This window comes from Diabrotica virgifera, chromosome 2, assembly GCF_917563875.1.
Source record: "Diabrotica virgifera virgifera chromosome 2, PGI_DIABVI_V3a".
Taxonomy (NCBI): domain Eukaryota; kingdom Metazoa; phylum Arthropoda; class Insecta; order Coleoptera; family Chrysomelidae; genus Diabrotica; species Diabrotica virgifera.
In genome coordinates, this window is record NC_065444.1 from 114,805,426 (window position 1) to 114,829,443 (window position 24,018).

The window sequence follows — 24,018 nt, forward strand, 5'->3', positions numbered from 1 at the left end:
TTCTGTGATCCAAGTATTTTTGTGTTAAATATGTTCAAAATTGTAAGCGTTCCATAGTAACAATATATTATTAAAAAATCACTTTAACACTTTTCCTTTTTTCTCGATTGAGTATTAGTTTTTGTTGTACATATAAATTATTACAATCACTGAATACATAGTTAGTGAAAAAAATTATCACATTTTATTAACTGAATTAATAATTTGCAATAACAGTTATCCAAGAACATACAAAAGCGGTCTCTTTAAAGTTAATGATGACATTGTCAAGTAGAATGACATTCTAGTAATGTTTACATATCTATACCAGTGTGAATTTTACTACACGTAATTTGCCGTGTATAGACATAAAAAGTAGGGATAGCCGTAAAATATTTTCGAATTATGTACCGATGGCCTTAAGCTACTTCAAATGTAGCCCTAATTCTGCACCAAAATTTTAAATTATATTGATTTTATAACGTCACATTCTGTAATATAATCCGTGACCGGAGTAGTAGCTACTTTCTGTCACTTGCGGTTGCGTGGAATATATTTTCGACTTATTACGTATGCTTTAAATGATGACGAACGGGTAAAGGATCATGTACTCAAATGTCATCTGCGATTTTTAAACATATGTTTAAATGTACAGCGTGATTCACGCAAGCCTAACATAGTCCATAAGCTTTACTGTTAATGGAACATACTGTATAGTTTTCTATTTTTAAAAGCTTCTATCGAATCGTATACAGGGCCTGTTATGAATATTGCAAGCTCTGGAGGAAAAAGGTTTAAAACTTAGGACAAAAACAGAGTATTTGGAATATTCAATTAAAGATTTAGTTACTACAAATAAAATGGTATCTTTGGATGGTGAAGTGATTATGAAAACCAATAGTTTTAAGTACCTAGGATCGGTATTACAGAGTAATGGAGAAATAGATAGAGATGCATGCAGTAAGTAATTTTCCGAAATTGGCAAAATTACTTACTAAAATCACTAGCCAGTTATGTCTGAACCTATTAGCGAACCGACTATAACTACATATGATCATAGGAACAGTTTTGACCTAGAGCTTCTGATAGAGAGTTTGGGATATTGTATGGCTGTCTTTTTTTGGTCAATTTATTAAAAAGTGTTCGACTGTTAATCGGACGTTACACTGATCACAACCTCACAAAATTATTATACGATGGTGTTTATTTATTATTTGGCGTTTTATTCTCACCCTAATTAAATAATAATTATATATAGATGACTCACAGAAGTATCTAGTAGATAAACACTTTTGTTTTTAAAAATTATTGGATAATACCACTTCTTTTTACTAAAAACTAGGAGCACAAAATCAAGACAACTTACCATACTTTGTCAGAGCGGGTCCTCGTGATGTGGTTTTGTGTTTAAATAAAAAAAGGATTGTTTCAAAACAAGATAATTCTGGTATCAATTTGAAATTTTTAGTTTGATAAATAAAATGTGTAATTATATAAAAAGTTAACTAAAATTTATTAGGGTAATTAGAATTAGATTAAATATACATAAATATTTACATTTTGTTTTTCAATATCTCAGTTTATCCTTCCGTATCTTCCTTAATTTGGCTTAGCTTTTCTCGTTTGATACTTTTAAATAAATCCGAAGGAATAAAATAAGCTGTTCTGGACTCACGGCTGGGAATATTATCATAATTAATAGCTCTTTCTGTGTCTTTATGTCCTTTTCCTTTCACATATTTTCTTCGTATAATATCATTGAAAAAATTGATTTCAGCTTCATAAACTTCCTCAACAAAGGTTTTTTTGGATATACCTTCCACTGTCATGGATGGCTTTTTGTTGTAGTCGCATAAACCAAATGTAGTCATTCCTAAAAATTATGAAATTGAATCAAATTGATAGTATTAAAAGTTATAATACTTTAGAGAAAGCAATAAGCAAAGAAAAAAGCAATAAATAAACTGATACAATTATCATTATTTGGAACAAATTAAACATCATCATAATCTTTGGCTTTTACAACTTTCGTGAGTCTTTGCCGGGTTTACTATTATTGTCTTCCATTGGTTTCGACCCTGTGCTACTATTTTCCATGGTCTCACTTCCATCTTCTACAAGTTTTCTCTGACTGCATGTTTTCACCTTATTCTAGGCCATCCTGTCGATCTTCTACGTCTGGTCTTTCCCACAACACAATGCTAATCAGTCTGTCGTCATCACTCCGTAGCACTTGGATTGCCCATCTTAGTCTATTGGCTTTTATGTATCACACGATGTTTCCGTACCCGAAAAGACTACTTAATTCATTGTGGTATCTGCTCCTCCATTCATTTGTCACACTGCCATTCCATTATTCTCTTTGCCTTATCCCTATGCAGGGTCGGTTCCCTAATTGCATTTCTCCACACAATTCTATCTTGGGTCATATCAATGTTAATCCCCTTTACCAACATGTCCTGCCTTATCGTCTCCCCCCAGGCCTTCTTCGGTCTTCCTCTCCTACTCCTTCCAGGAATCTACACTTCAGATATTCTTCGTATTGGATGATTAACGTTTCGAAGTTGAACAAGACCAAACCAACTTAACCTATGCTCTCTCATTTTGGCATCAATTGGTGCCAAACCTAGACTTCCCCTAATATACATAATTTTAATTTTATCCTTTTTTGTCACTCCACTCATCCATCTAAGCATTCTCATTTTCGCCACATGCATTCGTTGTTCCTCTTTTTTTTCACTGCCCAACATTCAGTTCCGTACATCATAGCCGGTCTTATTATGGCTGTTTTATATTATTTTTCCTTCAGCGTCATTGGAATTTTTCTGTCACACAACACACCACTCGCTTCTTTCCACTTCATCCATCCAGCCCTAATTCTACTGCATGCATCTCCATCTATTTCTCCATGACTCTGTAATAGCGATCCTAGGTACTTAAAACTATTGCTTTTTACAATCATTTCACCATCCAAAGGTACCATTTTATTTGTAGTAACTCGATCTTTAAATGAACATTTCAAATACTCTGTTTTTGTCCTACTAAGTTTTAAACCTTTTTCCTCAAGAGCTTGTCTCCACTGTTCCAGTTTTTGTTCTTAGTCTCTTTCACTATTTCCTATTAACACTACATTATCGGCATACATTAGGCACCATGGAATGCTACCCTCTAGTTTCGCTGTTATCTGGTCCAAAACTAATGAGTATAAATAAGGACTAAGCACCGAGCCTTGGTACAATCCTAGTTTCATCTAAAATTTATCAGTCTCTCCCACACCTGTCCTAACACTAGTCGTTACTCCCTCATACATATCTCTCACAATTTTTACATATTCGCCAGGGACTCCTTTCTTATTGAGTGCCCACCACAGAGTCTCTCGAGGAACTCTATCATATGTTTTCTCAAGATCAATGAATACCGTATGAGCGTTGGTCTCTTTATTCCTGTATTTTTTCATCAGTTGCCCTACAATGAAAATTGCATCTGTTGTTGATCTTCCCTGCATAAAGCCAAATTGGTTAACGGATATTTCGGTTTCTTCACGTATCCGTCTATCAATTACTCTCTCTGATATTTTCATGGTGTGGCTAAGTAGTTTTATAGCCCTGTAGTTTGTACATTGTTATATGTCTCTCTTGTTTTTGTAGACAGGTACTAATATGTTGCTTCTCCATTTGTCCAACTTCCATAATTCTATTAAATAGACCTGCTAGCCAACTTGTTCCTGTCTCTCCCAATGCTTTCCATACTTCCCCAGGGATGTCATCTGGTCCGACTGCTTTTCCTTTCTTTATTTTTTGAAGCGCTTGAGCCACTTCCTCGTTTGTTATTCTGGTAACCATTGCTGTTACTGTCTCGGTTAACTCCACAGGTTGTCTGTCAAATTCTTCATTTAATAAACTGTCAAAATACTTTCTCCATCTCTTTTTGACAGCCTTTTCATGAATTGGTCACACTGCCCCTGCAAATACAATATATAATTCGCAGGATTTTGCGTTCCCATGCTAAGAGTTTATTGATTTTATTGCTGGCCATATTATGGTTTTGTACATTTGGATTTTGGCACGTCTTAAGAGAAGCTTTGACCTCATTAGATATTCAACGGCAAAGCAAGATTTATTCTTCGCCAATATTCGTTCTTCAATTTTCCGTTCTTCTGTGTTGTCACTGGTAATTGTTGTTCCTAGGTATTTGAATCCTTTCACCACCTCAAAATTATGATCGTTTATGGTAGTGTTTTGTCTTATTAACTGTCGTTCCTTTCTTGGCACGACCATGTATTTAGCTTTTTCTTCGTTTATTTCCAGGCCACGTTTAATGTTGCTTCTTCAAAGTTTGAACTATATCCTTAACTTTCAGTGTATACTGATAGTACATAAATAGATGCAGTAGTTTTCAATCCTAATAACAATATTATTAATATTTAAAAATATTAAAATATTACTAAAAGATTTTTAAATTGAAAACTTATTGGTCCATTTTCTTGGTAACACCTCCATGGCTTCTAAAATTTGCAAGCCAGATGGATGCTGAAGCGAAGAAAACAAGAGGGAACTCAAAAAACTTACAATTCACGACCCTGTCTGTTCAGCTGGTAAATTCCAACAGAAAATGGACCTAAGTTACTCAAACAAGTAACGACCAATATAAAAATAAAATAAAAATTCCATTTTTAATTCAGTTGCAATGCGAAGGCAAAACAATCTTCTTTTTCACTTAAAATACGGAGAGCAGTCCAGCCCTCTGAATCGACGATTTTCGACTCTTGTTGGAGTCTCATCGGAGAGAAGGTAGGGCTGCTTCTCCATACTTTAAGTGATCAACACCGAGAGTTTATCCCCCACACCGCAACTGAGGTGAATGGACTAGGTGACTAGCGTCATCTGGCAATTGAAATATGAAGTAGTTTTAAATCCTAATAACAATATTATTAATATTTAAAAACATTAAAATATTACTAAAAGATTTTTAAATTAAAAACTTATTGGTCCATTTTCTTGGTAACACCTCCATGGCTTCTAAAATTTGCAAGCCAGATGGATGCTGAAGCGAAGAAGACAAGAGGGAATTTAAAAAACTTACAATTTACGACCCCGTCTATTCAGCTGGTAAATTTCAACAGAAAATGGACCTAAGTTACTCAAAGAAATAACGACCAATATAAAAATAAAGTAAAAATTCCATTTTTAATTCAGTTGCAATGCGAAGGCAAAACAATCTTATTTTTCACTTAAAATACGGAGAGCAGTCCAGCCCTCTGAATCGACGATTTTCGACACTTGTTGGAGTCTCATCGGAGAGAACGTAGGGCTGCTTCTCCATACTTTAAGTGATCAACACCGAGAGTTTATCCCCCACACCGCAATTGAGTTGAATGGACTAGGTGACTAGCGTCATCTGGCAATTGAAAGATGAAGTAATTTTCAATCCTAATAACAATATTGTTAATAATTAAAAATATTAAAATATTACTAAAAGATTTTTAAATTGAAAACTTATTGGTCCATTTTCTTGGTAACACCTCCATGGCTTCTAAAATTTGCAAGCCAGATGGATGCTGAAGCGAAGAAGACAAGAGGGAATTCAAAAAACTTACAATTCACGACCCCGTCTATTCAGCTGGTAAATTTCAACAGAAAACGACCAATATAAAAATAAAGTAAAAATTCCATTTTAATTCAGTTGAAAGGCGAAGGCAAAACAATCTTATTTTTCACTTAAAATACGGAGAGCAGTCCAGCCCTCTGAATCGACGATTTTCGACTCTTGTTGGAGTCTCATCGGAGAGAACGTAGGGCTGCTTCTCCATACTTTAAATGATCAACACCGAGAGTTCGTTACTTCTTTGAGTAACTTAGGTCCATTTTCTGTTGGAATTTACCAGCTGAACAGACGGGGTCGTGAATTGTAAGTTTTTTGAATTCACTCTTGTCTTCTTCGCTTCAGCATCCATCTGGCTTGCAAATTTTAGAAGCCGTGGATGTGTTACCAAGAAAATGGACCAATAAGTTTTCAATTTAAAAATCTTTTAGTAGTATTTTAATATTTTTAAATATTAACCTTTAACTACACGCGCTGGCGTACTTTGTACGCCAGATATAAGAATTCTACTGCAAATATATTTAAAAATTTAATTTTTGACCTTGTTTATCTCTCTACCCTATCAATGGAATGTGCTTTACAATTTGGTTTTAGTTTCGTTATAATCGGCTTTCTGGGAAGATCGTAATTTACAGTTTATTATTTGTTGTCTCCGGTGGCGGACAATATACGCCACGATTATATTAATATAAGTAGTAATATAAGTACATATTTCAATTGTTTTTTAGTCATTATGGCACAAAGTATATTTTTCTTTATAAACAATACTTTTTCTCCTGCAAAAAATCACATTTCAAAAATTTTTTTATTAGTAATTTTATTTATCATGGAATCCATTTATTCCATGATTCCAGTTATAAATCCCAATTGGCTTACTGAGAAGGAACTCCAAGTATTTACTGATGTCGAATAAGGTGTATAACAAACAACTATGTGTATTTTTTCAAAAAAAAATAAACAAATCCGCTGTTTTTAAGTGTATTTTCTTGTGGCGTATAAAGTACGCCACGCGTGTAGTTATGTTATAACTTGATGCGCGGGTAGTTAAAGGTTAATATTACTGTTATTAGGATTGAAAACTACTTCATCTTTCAATTGCCAGATGACGCTAGTCACCTAGTCCATTCACGTCAGATGCGGTGTGGGGGATAAACTCTCGGTGTTGATCACTTAAAGTATGGAGAAGCAGCCCTACGTTCTCTCCGATGAGACTCCAACAAGAGTCTAAAATCGTCGATTCAGAGGGCTAGACTGCTCTCCGTATTTTAAGTGAAAAAAAATTGTTTTGCCATCGCACTGCAACTCAACAATCGATTGTTGATCTTCCAGGACTAAAGCCGCACTGGTAATGGCCAGTAATTTTCTCTGTATATGGCAGTAATCGCTTTAGTACCTACCACTGAAGCCAATATCTTATATGTAATACTGATTAGTGAAATTCCCCTGTAGTTGTAACATGTATCCATTCTGCCTTTTTTGGCACGATAATACAGCCACTCCATTTTGGTTGGAATTATTTCTTGTTCCCGGGCTTCTTTTATTATTTGATGTATATTAGTTTTAAGTTCATAGAACAAGTTAAACGTTATCGAATAATTGATCATTTTGACAGTTCTATGACTGTCCTTGTACTGAAGTGATTCTTGTTTCATATACACTTGCTAGCAAAAAAATCGACTTACTTGATGATTTGAAGTTTATGCTTAGAAATTTAATTTTGTAATGTGTAATGCAAAAAAATATTTTATATTATAGAGCAGAGGTGGCCAAACTGTGGCTCGCGAGCCACATGTGGCTCTTTGAAGGATTATTTGTGGCTCTCAATAAATGTCCCTGAATTACTTTTAATTCTTGTTTCAAAATGTGGCAACAAATATAAAAAGCTAAGCGTAACACGAGGACTTAGCCAAGGAGACCCCTTATCACTGTTCCCATTCAGTTTGGCCTTAGAATATCTAATAAGTAAAATATCATCTGAGATGACAGGAGGATTTGCGAATCGAGAATCAAAATTATTGTTTGCCTTTGCTGATGATATAGGTGCAGTCGATCATTCTACAAGAGACGTGAGTGAGGTGTTTTCACAACTCGAGGAAGAAACAGGTAGTCTGTAGTCTGTGCCTTCAAATAAATGAAGAGAACACGAAATACATGCTAGTAACCAAAAATCTAAGATGAAGAGGTAGGCAGAACATAACTATTAACGACCACAACTTCGAAGTAGTAAAAGAGTTTAAATATCTAGGAACGGTAATCACAGATGACAATCATATTACAAAAAGAGGTCTCAGCAAGGATGGCTGCGTGGAATAGATCATTATACTCCCTATCATCATTACTAAGATATAAGTTGCTAAAAAAACAATCTAAATTAAGACTATACAGCCAATTATTCGCCAATTGTTAAATATGGAAGTGAAACTTGGACTCTACATCAGTGGGAAATAAATCTTCTTTAGATGCAAAACTCTCTGTTTCTTGCAAAAGGTATCAGATATTCATTGTCGTTAATTCCTGTCCATTGCCTTATGTTTCGGAGTCAGGACATTTTTTTGCGTCCCATTCCGCTCTTGCCTTAAATTTTACCCTCGATTATAAGTTGGATTAACTGGTATTTTTCATTTCGCATAGTGTGACCTTGATACACAGTTGTCCTTTTTTTATGGTTTGGAAAAGTTGGCGTTCTTGGTTGATTCTTTTAAGGACATCTACATTTGTGACTTTCGCTGTCCATGGTATCTTTAGGGTATGGCGATAAAGCCACATTTCGAAAGCTTCTAATCTGTTTATATCCCTCGTGTTGAGTATTCAGCCCTCTACGCCATATAGCAGCACCGACCATACGTAGCACTTAGTAAACCTTAGTCTCAGTTGAAGATCGAACTCTGAACAGGTCAGTACCTTCCTGATGAGACCTTTTACTTCCCTGTCCGATGATCAGTCTTCAAAAAGCCACGTTCCCAGGTATTTCAATTTGCTCACTTTTTCAATGGACTTGGTATTCAGTTTTATGGTGGAGTTTTAAGGTGGATCCATGTTTCTGGAAATGATCATGAATTTGGTCTTTTTGTTATTAATCTCTAATCCCATTCTCTTACTGTGTTCTCCGATTATAGTGACAAGTTGTTGAAGATCGGCTATGTTGTCACAAATTAAATAAATAAGCTACTGGGAAATAATAATAGCTGCTGGTATTTGAAAGCAAAGTCCTCGGAACGATATTTGGTCCTCAAAGAAATGAATTGACAGGAGAATGATCTGAGTGATACTGAAAACATCGTCAGACATACAAAAGCTAAAATAAGATGGGCAGGCCATGTGGTAGATCAGAGCAAGACTGCATATTTGAAACAGCGATGTGAACCATTTTATTTCACGTTAAAATTCGTGAACTCCAAGCGGCAATAGAAAAATTTAATACCTTTTATAATATACTTTTTAGATAATTATTGTTTAATTGCGGCTCGCGAGAAATTTCAAATTTTAAAAAATGGCTCGGACTATCAAGGAGCTTGGCCCCACCCCTGTTATAGAGCTTCAAAAAACTAATTGTTTTATGTAAATTAGCAACGTGTTGTAAAATTTGCCAAACTTCTGTATGGCATAGGGAACGCAGCGAACATTGTCATAGGCATGCTCTATATAATTTAGACCTCCATAAACTTGCCGGTGCGGTGGTGGTCGGCTCAATCGCTTTTTAAACGTTGACGTGTGTGTAATCTTCAAACTGCAGTAACTAAATATTTTATAAGTGGATACTTCACCAGTGAACTCAGGTAATTGTATAATTACGAGAGCGCTATATTCAGAGGACTATCGCCTGCCATCTCCTTATGAAGTAATCTGCAGTTTTAAGGGCTTACTGTCGATAACAGAAGACCGGTCGTTATAGTCGACGACCAGGTTCGGGTCGGGTCGGGTAAATTTCTGTTTATAGAGGAGACCTTGATGCCATATCCTATCAAATGCCTGTTGTATATCGAGAAACATTAAAATTAACAAACAAAATGGTAACCAACAAATTGAATGAAATTATAATAGCAGAAAAACAATCTCGTAGGTCGGGAAGATCATGGAACGACGCTGTATTTACAATGATGCAAGTTCAAGAAGAATCGTCAGAATACAACAAACCGGCATATTTATGTTTCGTCGACCTTAAGAAAGCTTTTGACAGGGTCAAATTAAAGGACGTTATCCATTTGTTGGACTTATGAGGGGTTCCTCTAGGAATAATTAAAAGGATAGAAAATATCAACCAGAACAACACAATAGAAGTAAAAGTAGTAGATGAACTATCTGACCCAATTGTAACTGGAAATGGGATAAGAGACAGGAATTACCTTCAAAAAATCGATCGTAAGACACTTAGGTCTGGATCCCGCGTATGAAAAAAAATTTGTTAATAGCTTAAGGGTGTCTGTCAGACAAACTGTGATATATGGGAACACTGAAACAGGGGAAGTTTTAATTGTGGGAGAGGTTAAAAATTTGGAACCGTAAGACCACGAAAACGTCACATGTATTTTGTCCGACAGAACTTCCAATTGATTTGTTACCCTTTCATTAAACTATCATGCAAAAATCAGACTGCTATTTATCACCTGTCATAATTCCTGTCATTTGACATGTTCTACGTGTTCCACTCATTATAATGCCCATTTGGTGATAAATAGCAATCTGATTTTTGCATTAGAGTTTAACGAAAAGGTAACAAATCAATTGGAAGTTCTGTCGAAAAAAATACATGTGACGTTTTCGTGGTATGACCGTTCGAAACTTGTAACCTGTTCAACAAATAAAACTTCCCCTGTTCCAGTGTTCCCATACATCAAAGGTTTGTCCGACTAGACACCCTTAAGCTATTAACAAATTTTCAGCTTGCTATTAATCAATTTTTTTATACGCGGGATCCAAACCTAACTATATGACAGAGCTATAGAAATACAGATATAAGATAGAGATTATTAGAGATGCAAGGTGGACAACATTAATTACTTTGACAGGGTCAAATTAAAGGACGTTATTTATTTTTTGGACTTAAGAGGGGTTCCCCTAGGAACAATTAAAAGGATAGAAAATATCAACTAGAACACAATAAGTAGAAGGTGAACTAACTGTAGAATGGAATGATCACATAAGCCGAATGACAACAAATAGAGTATAGTAAGGACGGCGAGAGACGGTTCCCCAATAAGAAGACGATCTGTGTGAAGACCACGAAAACGATGGAATGACTAACTGGAAAACTTACTGGAGGCACACTGAAAAAACTGGCTTGTCATGTGTATACAAAAAGAAGAAGAAGAAGAAAATTGACATTATCGGCAAAATTCAGCTTGTTAGTATGATTTTAGAGGTTCAGTGGCAGTTTAGTCTCTGACGACTGGACTAATTCTACATATTTTCAATTATGCAAATCATAAAATAAAAATATTATTACTGAAAGTCACATTTTAATTATTCTAATAATAGCAATTCCCTACACCAGCGATTCTCAATCTCTTGTACATGTACCACTGGTGGTACATGTCATTATTTGCGGTGGTACACAAAACGCAAAAATACAAACACAGCCAAAATCAGTACCGTGTTCAATTTGATTTTATGCAATCCATAAACTTCCAGCATATAATAAATTATATTTAAATAAATTACCTAGCTATATAGGTATTTTAGTAAGGTGGTACCAAAATTATTAAAAATAATTTGGTGGTACATGACCCAAAATGATTGAGAACGAAATGTAGGACGACGAGAAAAAAGGTTTTTTTTTAATTTGATGCCTTTGGTAGGGACCAATTAGCCAGACAATTTTTTCTCTAACCATAATATATTTTTTTTATTTAAAACTTACCCTTCCGCACGATTACAATGCTGAAAATATTAGTGAGGTAAAAATGTGTGATATATAGGGTGAGGCAGATAACTGGCCTATTAGACATATCTCGAGAACTAAAGGTAACAGAATCATGAAAATTGGAATAAAAGGGTTTTGAGAAATGATCTATTAAATGAAAATATTTTCATCTCTTTGCAACTTCCGGTTATACCGGAAGTTGCTTATAACTTCGTTTTTTTAAATGTGACACCCTGTGTATTTTTACATTTTTGGATTTTCTTCGATGTCTTCTTTCTTAAAATATGAGGTTTTGTAATATTATACAGTGTATTTTAAAAGATAATTACGTTTTTTTAATAATTTCGTAGCAATATTCACACCGTGTAGAATTGTAGTAGTTTGACATCTAAAACTCTACTTACGCTCAAATGATTTTTAATATACTCTACTATTGTTAAGAATCATTAGTATAGCTAAATTTTTAATTTTAGTATACAGGGTTGTTCGAAACTTGGAATGAGTATTTTCTGAGTTTTCTTAAATGGAATACCCTGTATTTTTGTATTGTAATGAAATGATATTTTATAGTACTTTTTTATTTCTTAAGCATTCCCTCTACCTAACTGCTTCAATTTGTGAGTTATTGGTGATTCAAGGTAAATATTAATTGCAACAAAAAATACGTAAAATTTTATAAGGTTGGCCGTGAAAATACTTAATCCCAAATAATTTTTCAGAAATAAATACATATTAATCCAGACTGGTCCTTAAATTTACCAATAATGGTTTAGCTACCAAAATATCTACGTAGTTAAGATTGTTGGTGCGATTAACAATTAAGCAAAAACTAAAGCAGTTAGGTATAGGGAATGCTTAAGAAATAAAAAAGTACCATAAAATATCATTTTATTACAATACTAAAATACAGGGTGTTCCATTTAAGAAAACTCAGAAAATACTCATTCCGAGTTTTGACCAACCCTGTATACTAATATTAAAAATTTAGCTATACTAATGATTCTTAGTAATAGTAGAGTGTATTAAAAATCATTTGAACGTAAGTAGAGTTTTAGACGTCAAACTACTACAATTCTACAGGGTGTTAATTTTGCTACGAAATTAATAAATAAACGTAAATATCTTTTAAAATACCCTGTATAATATTACAAAACCTCATATTTTAAGAAAGAAGACATCAAAGAGAATCCAAAAATGTAAAATTATACAGGGTGTCCCATTTAAAAAAACGAAGTTATAAGCAACTTCCGGTATAACCGGAAGTTGCAAAGAGATGAAAATATTTTCATTTAATAGATCATCCTTCAAAACCCCTTTATTCCAATTTTCATGATTGTGTTGCCTTTATTTCTCGAGATATTTCTAATAGGCCCTTTATTTGCCTCACCCTGTATACATTATACTTTTATGTACTCTATGTAATATTATGTATAAGTTTTTAGTTTGTGAAAACTGTCATTATAGATAGCAGTGCGTGAAGGGTTTAAAGTGTGTGTGAAGTAACAATGTATTTTAAATGGGATTTACTTTTTCGCACACTTTCAATGGGTTTTCTGGCACACTTTCATATAATCAAATATCCTTAACTTTCGCGTTGTCATGGTGATGACAATATGAGCAATTAATTTACAACAACAGTTTTGACAGTTTTGTGGTTTGAAAGTAGTTAGAATTTTTAAATGCCAAAGTTGTAAATACTGTAGAATAGAAATGAATTCCAGTGACGAAGAGTTACAGTTTTTTATTTGTTTATCGTAGATAAAATATTGCATGAGACTGTGCGTGAAGTACTTTTTGCGAACTTATGCGATGTATAGCACTCGCTCCGTTGTCGCTCGTGCTCTAAATATCGCGTGCGTTCGAAAAAAGCATACTTCACGAACTGTTTCATAAATAACTATTTTATATGTAGGTATAGTTTAGTTTGTTTTTTTTTAACGTCTTATTATTCTTTTTTACTATTGTTTTTTTGTTTTGATTTTTTTTTGTTTTGGAATTATTTTTTTCGTTTTTTTTTTGTTTTTCTTTATTTTTTTTTTATATATTTTTGTATTTTTTCGGTGCACACGTACAAAATATAACTAGTTGCAGAACAACAAACAAGACTAGTTGCAGACAATAACAAAGATGTGGTTAGTAATTTACAATTTTGCACCTCTTGGTGTGATTACAGTATATTATAATTCGTATTGAAAATTATACAATTTAAAGTTATAGGTAAGAAAAATTTTGTTATTAGTTATTTCATTATACAATTTATCTGTGCTTAATGTTGTTCTGAAGCTATTTCCTTGTGGCATTTTTATAATGAACTATTTTAAATGGGAAATAAGCCACAATTTTATCAAAAAATTAATTTATTAACGTTTCGACGCCTAAGTCGGGTGTCGTTGTCAAAATATTTTGACAACGACACCCGACTTGGGCGTCGAAACGTTAATAAATTAATTTTTTGGTAAAATTGTGGCTAATTTCCCTTTTAAAATAGTTCATTATCTGTGCTTGCACTATTTAATGAACAAACAAGTATAATGTGAGTTAAGTCTCCCAGTTCACCACATAAACATGAAGAATCATCAATTAAACCAATTTTACATTTATAGGTTTACAAATATTTCTTTTAAAAATATCCAGCTATCCCATCCCGTACAGTTAATGATAGGGGAGCAAAGTATGCTAAATGTACAGTCACTCGAGCGTTATGGGGACCTATTGGGTTGTGAAGAGTAGGTCCTTAAACCAAAAAAAGTTAAGTAAAGTTTTCCATTTTAGTGCGGACTTTCCATGTTTAATTTAATTTTCCATCTCCAACAATCGTTTTTTAGATTATAGCGCGATCTATCCATAATTTGAAAAAATGTCTCGAATAAAAGTAGGAATTCAAATCTGCAATAAAAAATGGGGGCTTCTATTTAAGATTTTAAAGTAATCCCCCACCCCACTTCCGCGGGGGATCGTGTTTGGTGTCATTCGATAGATTTTTCAAAAATATTGAATAAGTGTATTTTTTAGTTTTTCGATCTGATGTTCATTTCGCGAAATATCACGGAATTCGTATTTAAAAGATTAAATTTAAACCCCCACCTGTCTTTGTGGGAAGTCGTGTTTGGTATCATTCGATAGATTTTGAAAAATATTGAGCATGTATTTTTTAGTTTTTCGATATGTCATTCATTTCGCGAAATATTCGTTTTTTTCTTGTGAAACTTTGGGACTCACCCATTTCCTTGCGCCCTGCACAAATCGTCAGATTTTTGAAATATACACTGTCTTGCATGTACTTAACTTACATTATCTTAATCTAACGATTTCTAGTTTTTATAAGGATATGCATTTTTCGGCCCCCCTTAACGAACTCCCCTGCATTAAGAGCCAATATATGGTAGAGGTACATTTTCAGGGTACAAGGTTTCTCCCCATGTAATAATCTGACGTGCTCGAGTAAATACAAAAATCACCGCTTGGGCTCCACTGAAATCAACCGGAAATAATACTAACTATCAAAAGACGAAAACTTGAGTACATTGGACATGTAATGAGAGGGCTAAAATACTCATTATTACAACTTATTATGCAAGGCAAAATCCGAGGAAAGCGAAATGTGGGAAGACGAAGAATATCCTGGCTTAAGAACTTACGGAAATGGTTCGAATGCAGTAGTGCAGAGCTATTTAGAGCGGCAGTCAACAGGGTTCGCATTGCCATGATGATTTCCAACCTTCAATAGAAGATGGAACTTAAAGAAGAAGAAGGGCTCCTCTACCATAAGTATATTCAAGTTTCAATTTCCGAAGAAACTCTATCTTCAGATCTTCTACATCTGAAGCAAGCAGCTGAATACTAGCAGCTAAGACAAATAGGCGAGCGGCAGCAACCCCTAAAATTACGTTATACTGACCACGAAAATCAACTTTAAGGTGAGTGACCAATTTTGGTAATTCTTTAGGTTTTCGAGGCCGCTCAATCCGAATATAAAATATATTTTTATCTAGAATTGGTGGAACATGTTCAAAAATCAAATTTTATGCAAAAATGCGAAAAATAAATTTTGATAATTTTTTAACTTTGCCTCCCTGTATCTTTAATATAAATATTTTCTTTTGAAAATAATTTGACTGTGTCATCTTTGAAGTATTTAGATAACGATTAGATTTGTCCAAACTGTTGAAAGAAGTTAAAAGAGGAGTTATTAATTTTTAAACATTTTGTCGTCAGATTTCGTAAGGTTCATGTGTACCTAAAAAAGTTTAGTCACAAACTTTTTAGTTTATAATTTTAACTAAACACTAATAAAACATAATTTATGAAGAAGTTTTATGGAACATTTGAAGTCAAAATATGCAATAGAAAAAATGTTATGTGACTTTATAGACGAGCGGCACATCCCAAAAAACGCTTATTTCTCGAGATACTGACCACGGTGTGGTGAATGGCTAATTTTGATCATATTATGTTTTTGATGGTGCTGAAAACGAAAATTAGGCTTATTTTGAATTTTACGTTGAAGAACATTGTCAAAATCACAATTTTATCCCAAAAATAAAACAAAAATGAAATCACGTTTTTTTGCGTTTAACTCGCTACAACTCTCTTCTATTTTAATATTTTTTTCTGAAATTTTTATACTATATATTTCTTACTTTTCTCAAGATAATGGGAACTGTTTCAATCTTTCCGTCTTATCAGAATAAAATTCATGAATTGTTTAAAGTAAAAGGTGCAGATTCCTGCATTGCAAAGTTTAATCTCAAAGGTTGAGAGACAAAATTTGAAATTTAGCTTTTTAATTAAGTTTATTTTAAAACGTAGAGCATAAGGACCAAAACTGATTTATAGAAAAAAAATGGGGCAACTTTTACTTTTAAGATAAACCTGTTTTCATTTTTTTTTTTAATCTTAGAGTAAAATTACGATTTTGACAATGTTAACCCATTTAAAATTCAAATTTAACCTCATTTTCATCATCGAAACATAAAGTATGATTAACATTAGCCATTCACCACACCGTGGTCAGTATCTCGAGAAATATGCGTTTTTTTTTTGGGAGTGCCACTCGTCTATAAAGTCAAATACCTTTTTTCCTATTGCATATTTTGACTTAAAATTTTCCAGAAATCTTCTTCATGACTTATGTTTTTATGCTGAATAAAATTATAAACTAAAAAGTTTGTCACCCAACTTTTTTAAGTAAACATGAAACTAACGAAATCTGACGACAAATTGTTTAAAAATTAACAACTTCTCTGTTAATTTGTTTAAATACCTCGGAGAAACCTTACTGTTAGCTGAATTCTTCAAAGATGACACAGTAAAATTTTCAAAAGGAAATATTTACAGCGACCAAAAATACAGCGAGGTAAATATGAAAAATCATCAAAACTGATTTTTCGCATTGTTGCATAAAATTTGATTTTTGGACATGTTCCTCCAATTCTAGATAAAAATAAACGTTATATCGTCGGCCCCATATGAAAAGTGCCTAAGTCCCAAAATAAGCAAAAATGAAATTTTTGCGCCATCTGATTAATCTTTGTGGTACGCATGCATCGCAAGACAAAAAAGTTCAAAAAAGTCAATAGATGTCGCTAGAACCACAAAAAATAATTCTACCCACTTCCACGGAGTTGGATGAATCACATGAAACTTGCCAAAGTCCATCATTTTCATTGAGGTTATATGCACTTTTGCTGCGCTGCTTTGTTATATCTTCAATTAAAGTATTATAAGCTAACATATCTTCATGGAAATAGTGTAAACTTATTGAAGGTAAGTTCAAGTTGATCATAATATTATAGTTTTTGTGTTAACTACATTTAAGTAGCATTATTATCTTTAAAACCCCACATTTGTTTTTCTTGTGGGACTTAGCATTTTTCAGTTTACGCATATTTGTTCATGATTTTCGTTATTAAATGTGCCTAACTCCAAAAATTTTCCTTATTTCAAAAATAAAACTTGACTAACTCCATTTTTAAAGTAATAATATTTTAAAAAATAGATCTATCTTTATGAGAAGACTGACGGACACTATTCTAAGTAACTGTGTCAAAAAACTGTGATAAAGTTTTAAGTCAAAATCATTCTTTAAATCAGTTTTTTTCGTCTCCTGTAATTTGTTAATTTGGACTTAGGCACTTTTCATATGAGGCCGACGATATTCGGATTCAGCGACCTCGAAAACATTAAGAATGACCAAAATTTGCCGTTCGCCTATCATGGTCGCTTTTTCGATTTTTAAGCCTTAAATTAGGGGTGTGCCGCTCGCCTAAAAAATATTATACATTTTAGGACATTTAAACATATTACTATGTATTATCAAAATATGCTGAGAAAATAAAATATAAGTATAATAATAAAAATTACAAATTATATACCTTGTACGTACTGATTCATCTCTATAAAACCAGAATTCATTCTGTCCATTAACAAAAACATTTGGCTAATGTGTTTCATCTCGTATAAAAGAGGCGGCTGTCCAGCACCTGATCTATACAAAAGACATTTATTCAGTAATTCCAAAATAAAACTGACGGGATTTTCGGGGGCGCTTCCTAATAAATGAGCTATAATAAAACGAATGAAGTCGAAAATCCTATGCACGCGCAAGTAATGCTGCGCTTTTTTCATTGCAATGGAGCTACTATAAATAAACGATAACTCCTTATCTTCTTTAGGTTCAGGCTCCATTTCTAAATATTCTTCCTCTTCATCTTGGTGAAGACCTAAAATCAATTGTAAATTAAAACATACCAATAAAAGTAGTAATAAGAGAACCAAATGAAATAACGACATTACAGCGGTATTAAGGAGGACAAGTACTTATGAATATAAGTGAGCAATTAAATAAGCATATTACTAATTTAAGAAAATATTTTCAGATGCAGGGCGAGACGTAGCTCGATTTGCACAGTAGATGACACAACACTGATCAAACTGAGAGTACTAGAAATGTGAATAAACCAGTGAAAAAATGCGCACCTGGATGGGTAAACCTCTGCATGGGCGACATTCCAATGAAGTCAGTCATCAAGACTATGTCGATAATTATTTATTATTGCCGATATATTATGTCGATATATATTATATAGCGACTAACTATTGGTTGACATGAGTCAAAGTAATTTAGGCTGTATCGAATAAGGATTTAATGATTTCCTTAATATCGATCTGATTTTATTTGTAATTTACACATCGGTTGGTGTGTGTTGGTTTTCTATAAACCTGAGTTTTATATCCAGTATCCTTTTATCCAGGAAGAATAAGATGAGCAGGACATCTAGCAAGATCACAGCAGACCAACCCTCCTAGAAGAATCCTTATGTCACAACTTGTGGGGAGTAGAAATAGGGGTAGGCCAAAACTCAGCAAAATAGGCGCACCAAATTGGTAACGATTGGCAATGGATAGGACTGACTGGCGTAATAGACTTGGGAAGGTCGAGGCTCTTTCATAGGGTTGTAGCACCATTGATGGTGATGATCCTTCTTTGTGATTAAAACGTCGATATTATTGTAAACTCTTTTGATATAATAGTTTTACTAAGTATGCGATTTTTGGGTGTTTTTGTATAATTATGGAGTAACTCTTACCATCTTATCTGGTATACATTTCCTATTCAGGCTTTCCCATACACTTAACTTTGGCACTTTATCAAATGCTTTTTCCATGTCTGGAAAAGTCAGATATGTCTTTTGTCCTCTTGATAGCTTTTTGTTGAATATATCATTGATCGCAAAAATATAATTCTGCGTACATGTACCTGGTCTAAAACTACTTTGGAATTCACCTAGTGCTGGTTCTATTATACGTATCAGTTGTAATTATTGTTTTTACCCTTTTTCAGGATACGTACAACCAAACCTACCTCTCAATAAGTACGTACTTGTTCCTATTCTCTTGCTATAATTATAATTAAGACACTTACAACACAAGGGGTATAAGTGATAATTTTAAAAAATTAGGTTTTAAATACAAAAATGGATTCCCTAACACATATAAAACATGGTGGCTTCAAACTTTCTACATAAAGTAACAATAAAATCATCAAAAATGACATGTCATTGAAAATATGCTAAGTAGTACCTGTTGAATTTTCATTAATTACTTTATTTACACGAGGAAGGCAACCAGTCCCAACTCTATTTTTAAGTTTGTCGTTGCTTTCTATCGCGATGTAAAAGATCTTTGCTTAATTAGCACAAAAACTGAAGACTTGTGTTTGTGAAAAAGGAAAAGCAGTCAGTTGCTATTCAAATCACGGCTAAGTTGTTTGCCGGTGTTTAAAGCGTATCTTGTAAGGTTTTCATGTATGGACTTTGTTGTCACTGTCATATATGTAAGCAATTGTTGGTGATAACTGCAGTCGAGGGCCTTCTGAAGACGGTCCACGGTAAGTGGACCTCTTTTCGACTCGTTTATCTCAATTATTTTATTCTTTTTGCTTGAGTTTGTTTTTTGTGGACCCGGTGTCAAATCGCGTTTATGAAACAAAAGAACCAGCCCTATGTTAAGATCTGAACATCAAGATTGCACAGTACCTACCTAGATTTTTTAAATTGGTCTAGAACTTTGAACAAAGTTTTCTCAAAACTTGGCACTTATACCCCTTGTGTTATATTAAGGTTTCAGTAGATTTCGTTTTCCTTTGCCCACCATACTTGTAATAATGTTCGCCATGATTTTATCATGGCCCGGGGCCTTTGCGTTTTATAGTTATCTTATTGCATCTGTTACTTATTCCGCATATTGTAATATTTTCTGTAATGTCATATTTTTCATTATTGCTTTTTTTTGCAGATCAGTACTGTTTTTTTTTCATTTGTAAAACTTTTGGAAATATTCTTTCCATCTCCTCATTACTGTCCCTTCTTCTTTCAACGGGTCCCCGTTGTCGTTTTTATCCAAGTTACTTCTTTGTTTTTCTTACCTCTTCGACTTTTTATAACTTTATAGAATAGTTTTTGGTTACTTCTCCTATATTCTTCTAATTCCTCTCCAAAATGATTAGAGGATTTGCTACGACTATTACTTTTTTTCACGGTTTTTCTCAGTTGGAAAATAAATAGCTGTGTCGACAGAGTTAGAAATCAGGAGAGGTCTTTAGACGGCTGAACCAAACAACACAACTCATCAACATAATAAAAAGACGGAATACTTCGACCACATTCGGTGACACCCTGAAAAATATTAACTTTTACATCTGATCATTCAGGGCAATATCCAAGGTAAATGTGATCCTGGTAGACTACATTTAAAATCGATAAGATAATGGTACGGAAAATCTTCTACATCATTAATCAGAGATGCTGTCAGTAAAGTCACGATAGCGAATATAGCGGTCATGTAATTAGAAGAGAAAGACACAACATTATATTATGTACCTGATGAGACTAGATCAGATCAAAATGATGTCACAGTTGGAAATTTCCTATTTGTATGTCATAATATTATTATACATTTTGCTTGTTTGGTATCATGACATTAGTTAACAATACTTAATATTGTAACAAAAGAGAAATCTTGGCCGACCGCCGTATAACAGTAAACACCTCGAGAATGACGTCATCGAATGATCTAGGCCTCGGCGGAAAGGAGGAGGAACTTCTCGAACATACGACCCGTAGGCGGAACACGCTGATAGCTAGAGATGGGCGTCGATTGTTCCAGAATAACAACTGGGTATAAATACGGGCATATTTGTAAATACAGTTTAGTCTTAAGCCAAAGTTGGTAAGGTAACTTGTATAAATAAATAATAAAGTCGTAAATAAATACGAACCGCTAGTTTTATTGTAATTATAAGTAATTACAATAGTCACGTTACAGTTGGTGTCGGTGTTCGGTTAACTTAGTGCGATATAAATAAGTGAATTACAGAGAGACTTTAAAAGACTTTTGAACTTTATTCGTCGGGAATAACCGGAGTGCGTTAATTGTTCGGTATTCGGAAAGACTTTAAAAGACTTTTGGACTTTATTCGTCGGGAATAGTTAAAGTGCGTTGATTGTTCGGTATTCGGAAAGACTGTTAAAAGACATTTTGGAAAGTACGTGTGTGCCGACCAAAGATGTTGCTACAAGAACTTACAGTAAAACAGCTCCGTGAACAGCTAGAGGAACGGGATCTGGACAGCAGTGGGCTCAAGATAGTCCTACAAGCACGACTCGAGGATGTCCTCACGAAGAACGGAGAAGACCCAAAGACGTTCCACTTCCAGTCAGCAGAACAAGTAATCTTATCGAAATTAAAAACTGTTTCTGAAACGATCGATGAAACTTCTAGAAGAAGCAACGAGAAACTTGAAGAAGTTAGTAGACAGAACAACGAGAAATTTGAAAGTGTTTCTCAAAAGATCGATGAAACTTCTAGAAAAAGCGACGAGAAATTTGAAAGTGTTTCTCAAGTAATTAAAGACGTTTGTAGACAGAATGACGAGAAATTTGAAGAAGTTTCTAGAACATTCGATAAGATGCAGAAAAGTGTAGAGACCGTAGAAGAAAAGATCAAACAACTAGAGAGCATGATAACCGATACAAAAGTACAACCATCAGTTAATGCAGCAGCGTTAGATCCTGTAGTGAAAGATGAACTACCGAGAGACGAAACGTCGCATAATATGAGATTCAAATTACCACCATTCGATGGAAAGTCCTCTTGGTCCATATATCTTAGACAATTTGAAGCTATTGCGACCGCCAATCATTGGACCGAACAGGAAAAGGCTGTTTCCTTGACTGCTGCTTTGCGAGGTGATGCTGCAGATATATTAAGAACAATTCCTAAGGGTCAAGAAAATTGTTACCAGACCTTTTTCACTCGTCTAGAAAAACGCTATGGAGATGCCCATCTACAACAAGTATACAAAGCACAACTGCGAAGTAGAAGTCAACGAGCAAGTGAGAATCTGCAAGAATTTGAAGCAGATGTGGCTCGTGTGGTGCGGTTGGCTTATCCAGAGGTGCCAGACAGCGTTTTAGAAGAAATTGCAGTAGATACCTTCGTCAATGGGCTGAAAGATAATGAACTACAGAAAGCTTTACGACTAGCAAGGCCGAAAGTTTTAGATAAAGCACTTGCTATTGCCTTGGAACACGAAGCAGCTAGCCAAGCTTCACGAAACAATCGAGTAATAGCCGTGGAAAAAGGCGATAAGAGAAAAGATGAACGTTTGGTGGAAATGGTACGGAGGGTGATTCGTGACACGATGCCGAAGAGACGCGTGAAGAGGGCTGGAAGAGTTCGTTCAAATACAGATGCTTCCTCGATACGGCCATGCGGTGAAAGTTGTAATCACCGGCTTAAAGTAGAGGAACAGCGTTGCCCTGTGAGACGAACTACCGTAGTTAATGAACAATGGCAGCCCCAACAGCTACAACACGCCCAAGAAGATGATCCATGTATAAAAAGAGTATTGGATTGGATGCAGCAAGGTGAGAGATCTAGTTGGCAGAACATTAGTGCATGTAATCCAGAAGTCAAGGCCTACTGGAGCCAATGGAATTGCCTGGTACTAAAAGATGATCTTCTGTACAGAACCTTTGAGAACGACGATGGTACAGAATCTAAGCTGCAGTTGATTGTACCTAAAAGTAAAGTGTCAGAAGTATTGCGTCAGTTGCATGACGGTACATCAGGTGGACACTTTGGTATTACGAAGACTCTGCAAAAGGTTCGAGAACGGTTCTATTGGGTGAACTGTAAAGATGATGTAAGAAGATGGTGCCGGAAATGTGAACTGTGTGCATCCGGTAATGGTCCAGTTGGTAAAAAGAGAGCACCCATGAGACAGTACAATGTTGGAAGTCCTATGGAAAGAGTAGCAATCGACATTGCAGGTCCATTTCCAGAAACCGATGCTGGAAATAAATACATTCTGGTAGCCATGGACTATTTTACGAAATGGACCGAGGCCTATGCATTACCGAATCAAGAAGCTGCTACAGTTGCAGAGATACTTGTTAAAGAATTCTTCAGCCGATTTGGTGTTCCTTGGAGATCCACTCCGACCAAGGGTGAAACTTTGAGTCAGCTCTTTTCCAAAACGTTTGTAAATTGATTGGTGCCAATAAGACCAGAACAACACCCCTGCATCCTCAATCAGATGGAATGGTCGAGAGGATGAACCGAACGATGGGTAAACACTTGTCCAAAGTTGTATCTGAACATCAGCGAGATTGGGACCAACACATTCATTTATTCCTGATGGCCTACCGCTCGGCCGGGAATGAAACTACAGGTCAAACACCAACCTGCCTGATGTTGGGTCGTGAAGTTCGTTTGCCCTGCGACCTAGAGTTTGGCTGCAGACCTTCCGAGGAATATGTTGCAGGCGAAGAATACGTAGACCGCCTGAAGTTCCGAATGAACAACATTCATGAACTTGCCCGACAACACATCCAGATAGCCAGTGACAGAATGAAAGATCAATATGATTCTCGCTGTAAGAATGAAAGCTTCGAAGTAGGTGATCTTGTCTGGCTTTATAATCCACAACGTCGTCGAGGCCTGTGTCCTAAACTGCAAAGACAATGGGAAGGTCCGTATGAAGTTAAGAAGAAAATAAATGACGTAATATACAG

The 24,018-nt window shown here is 34.7% G+C and overlaps 1 protein-coding gene across 1 annotated transcript in view; it reads right to left on the reverse strand.

The window, feature by feature from the left end:
- Window positions 1-1,468: 1,468 nt before the first annotated feature.
- LOC114337369 (uncharacterized) overlaps window positions 1,469-24,018 on the reverse strand; it is a 72,971-nt gene continuing 50,421 nt past the window's right edge. The window contains exons 4-5 of the mRNA XM_028287782.2: window positions 17,815-18,162; window positions 1,469-1,852 (exon numbers count right to left, since the gene is read on the reverse strand). Of these exons, the coding sequence (XP_028143583.1) occupies window positions 1,560-1,852; window positions 17,815-18,162 (641 nt within the window). The 3' untranslated portion in view covers window positions 1,469-1,559. The remainder of the gene's footprint in view (window positions 1,853-17,814; window positions 18,163-24,018) is intronic.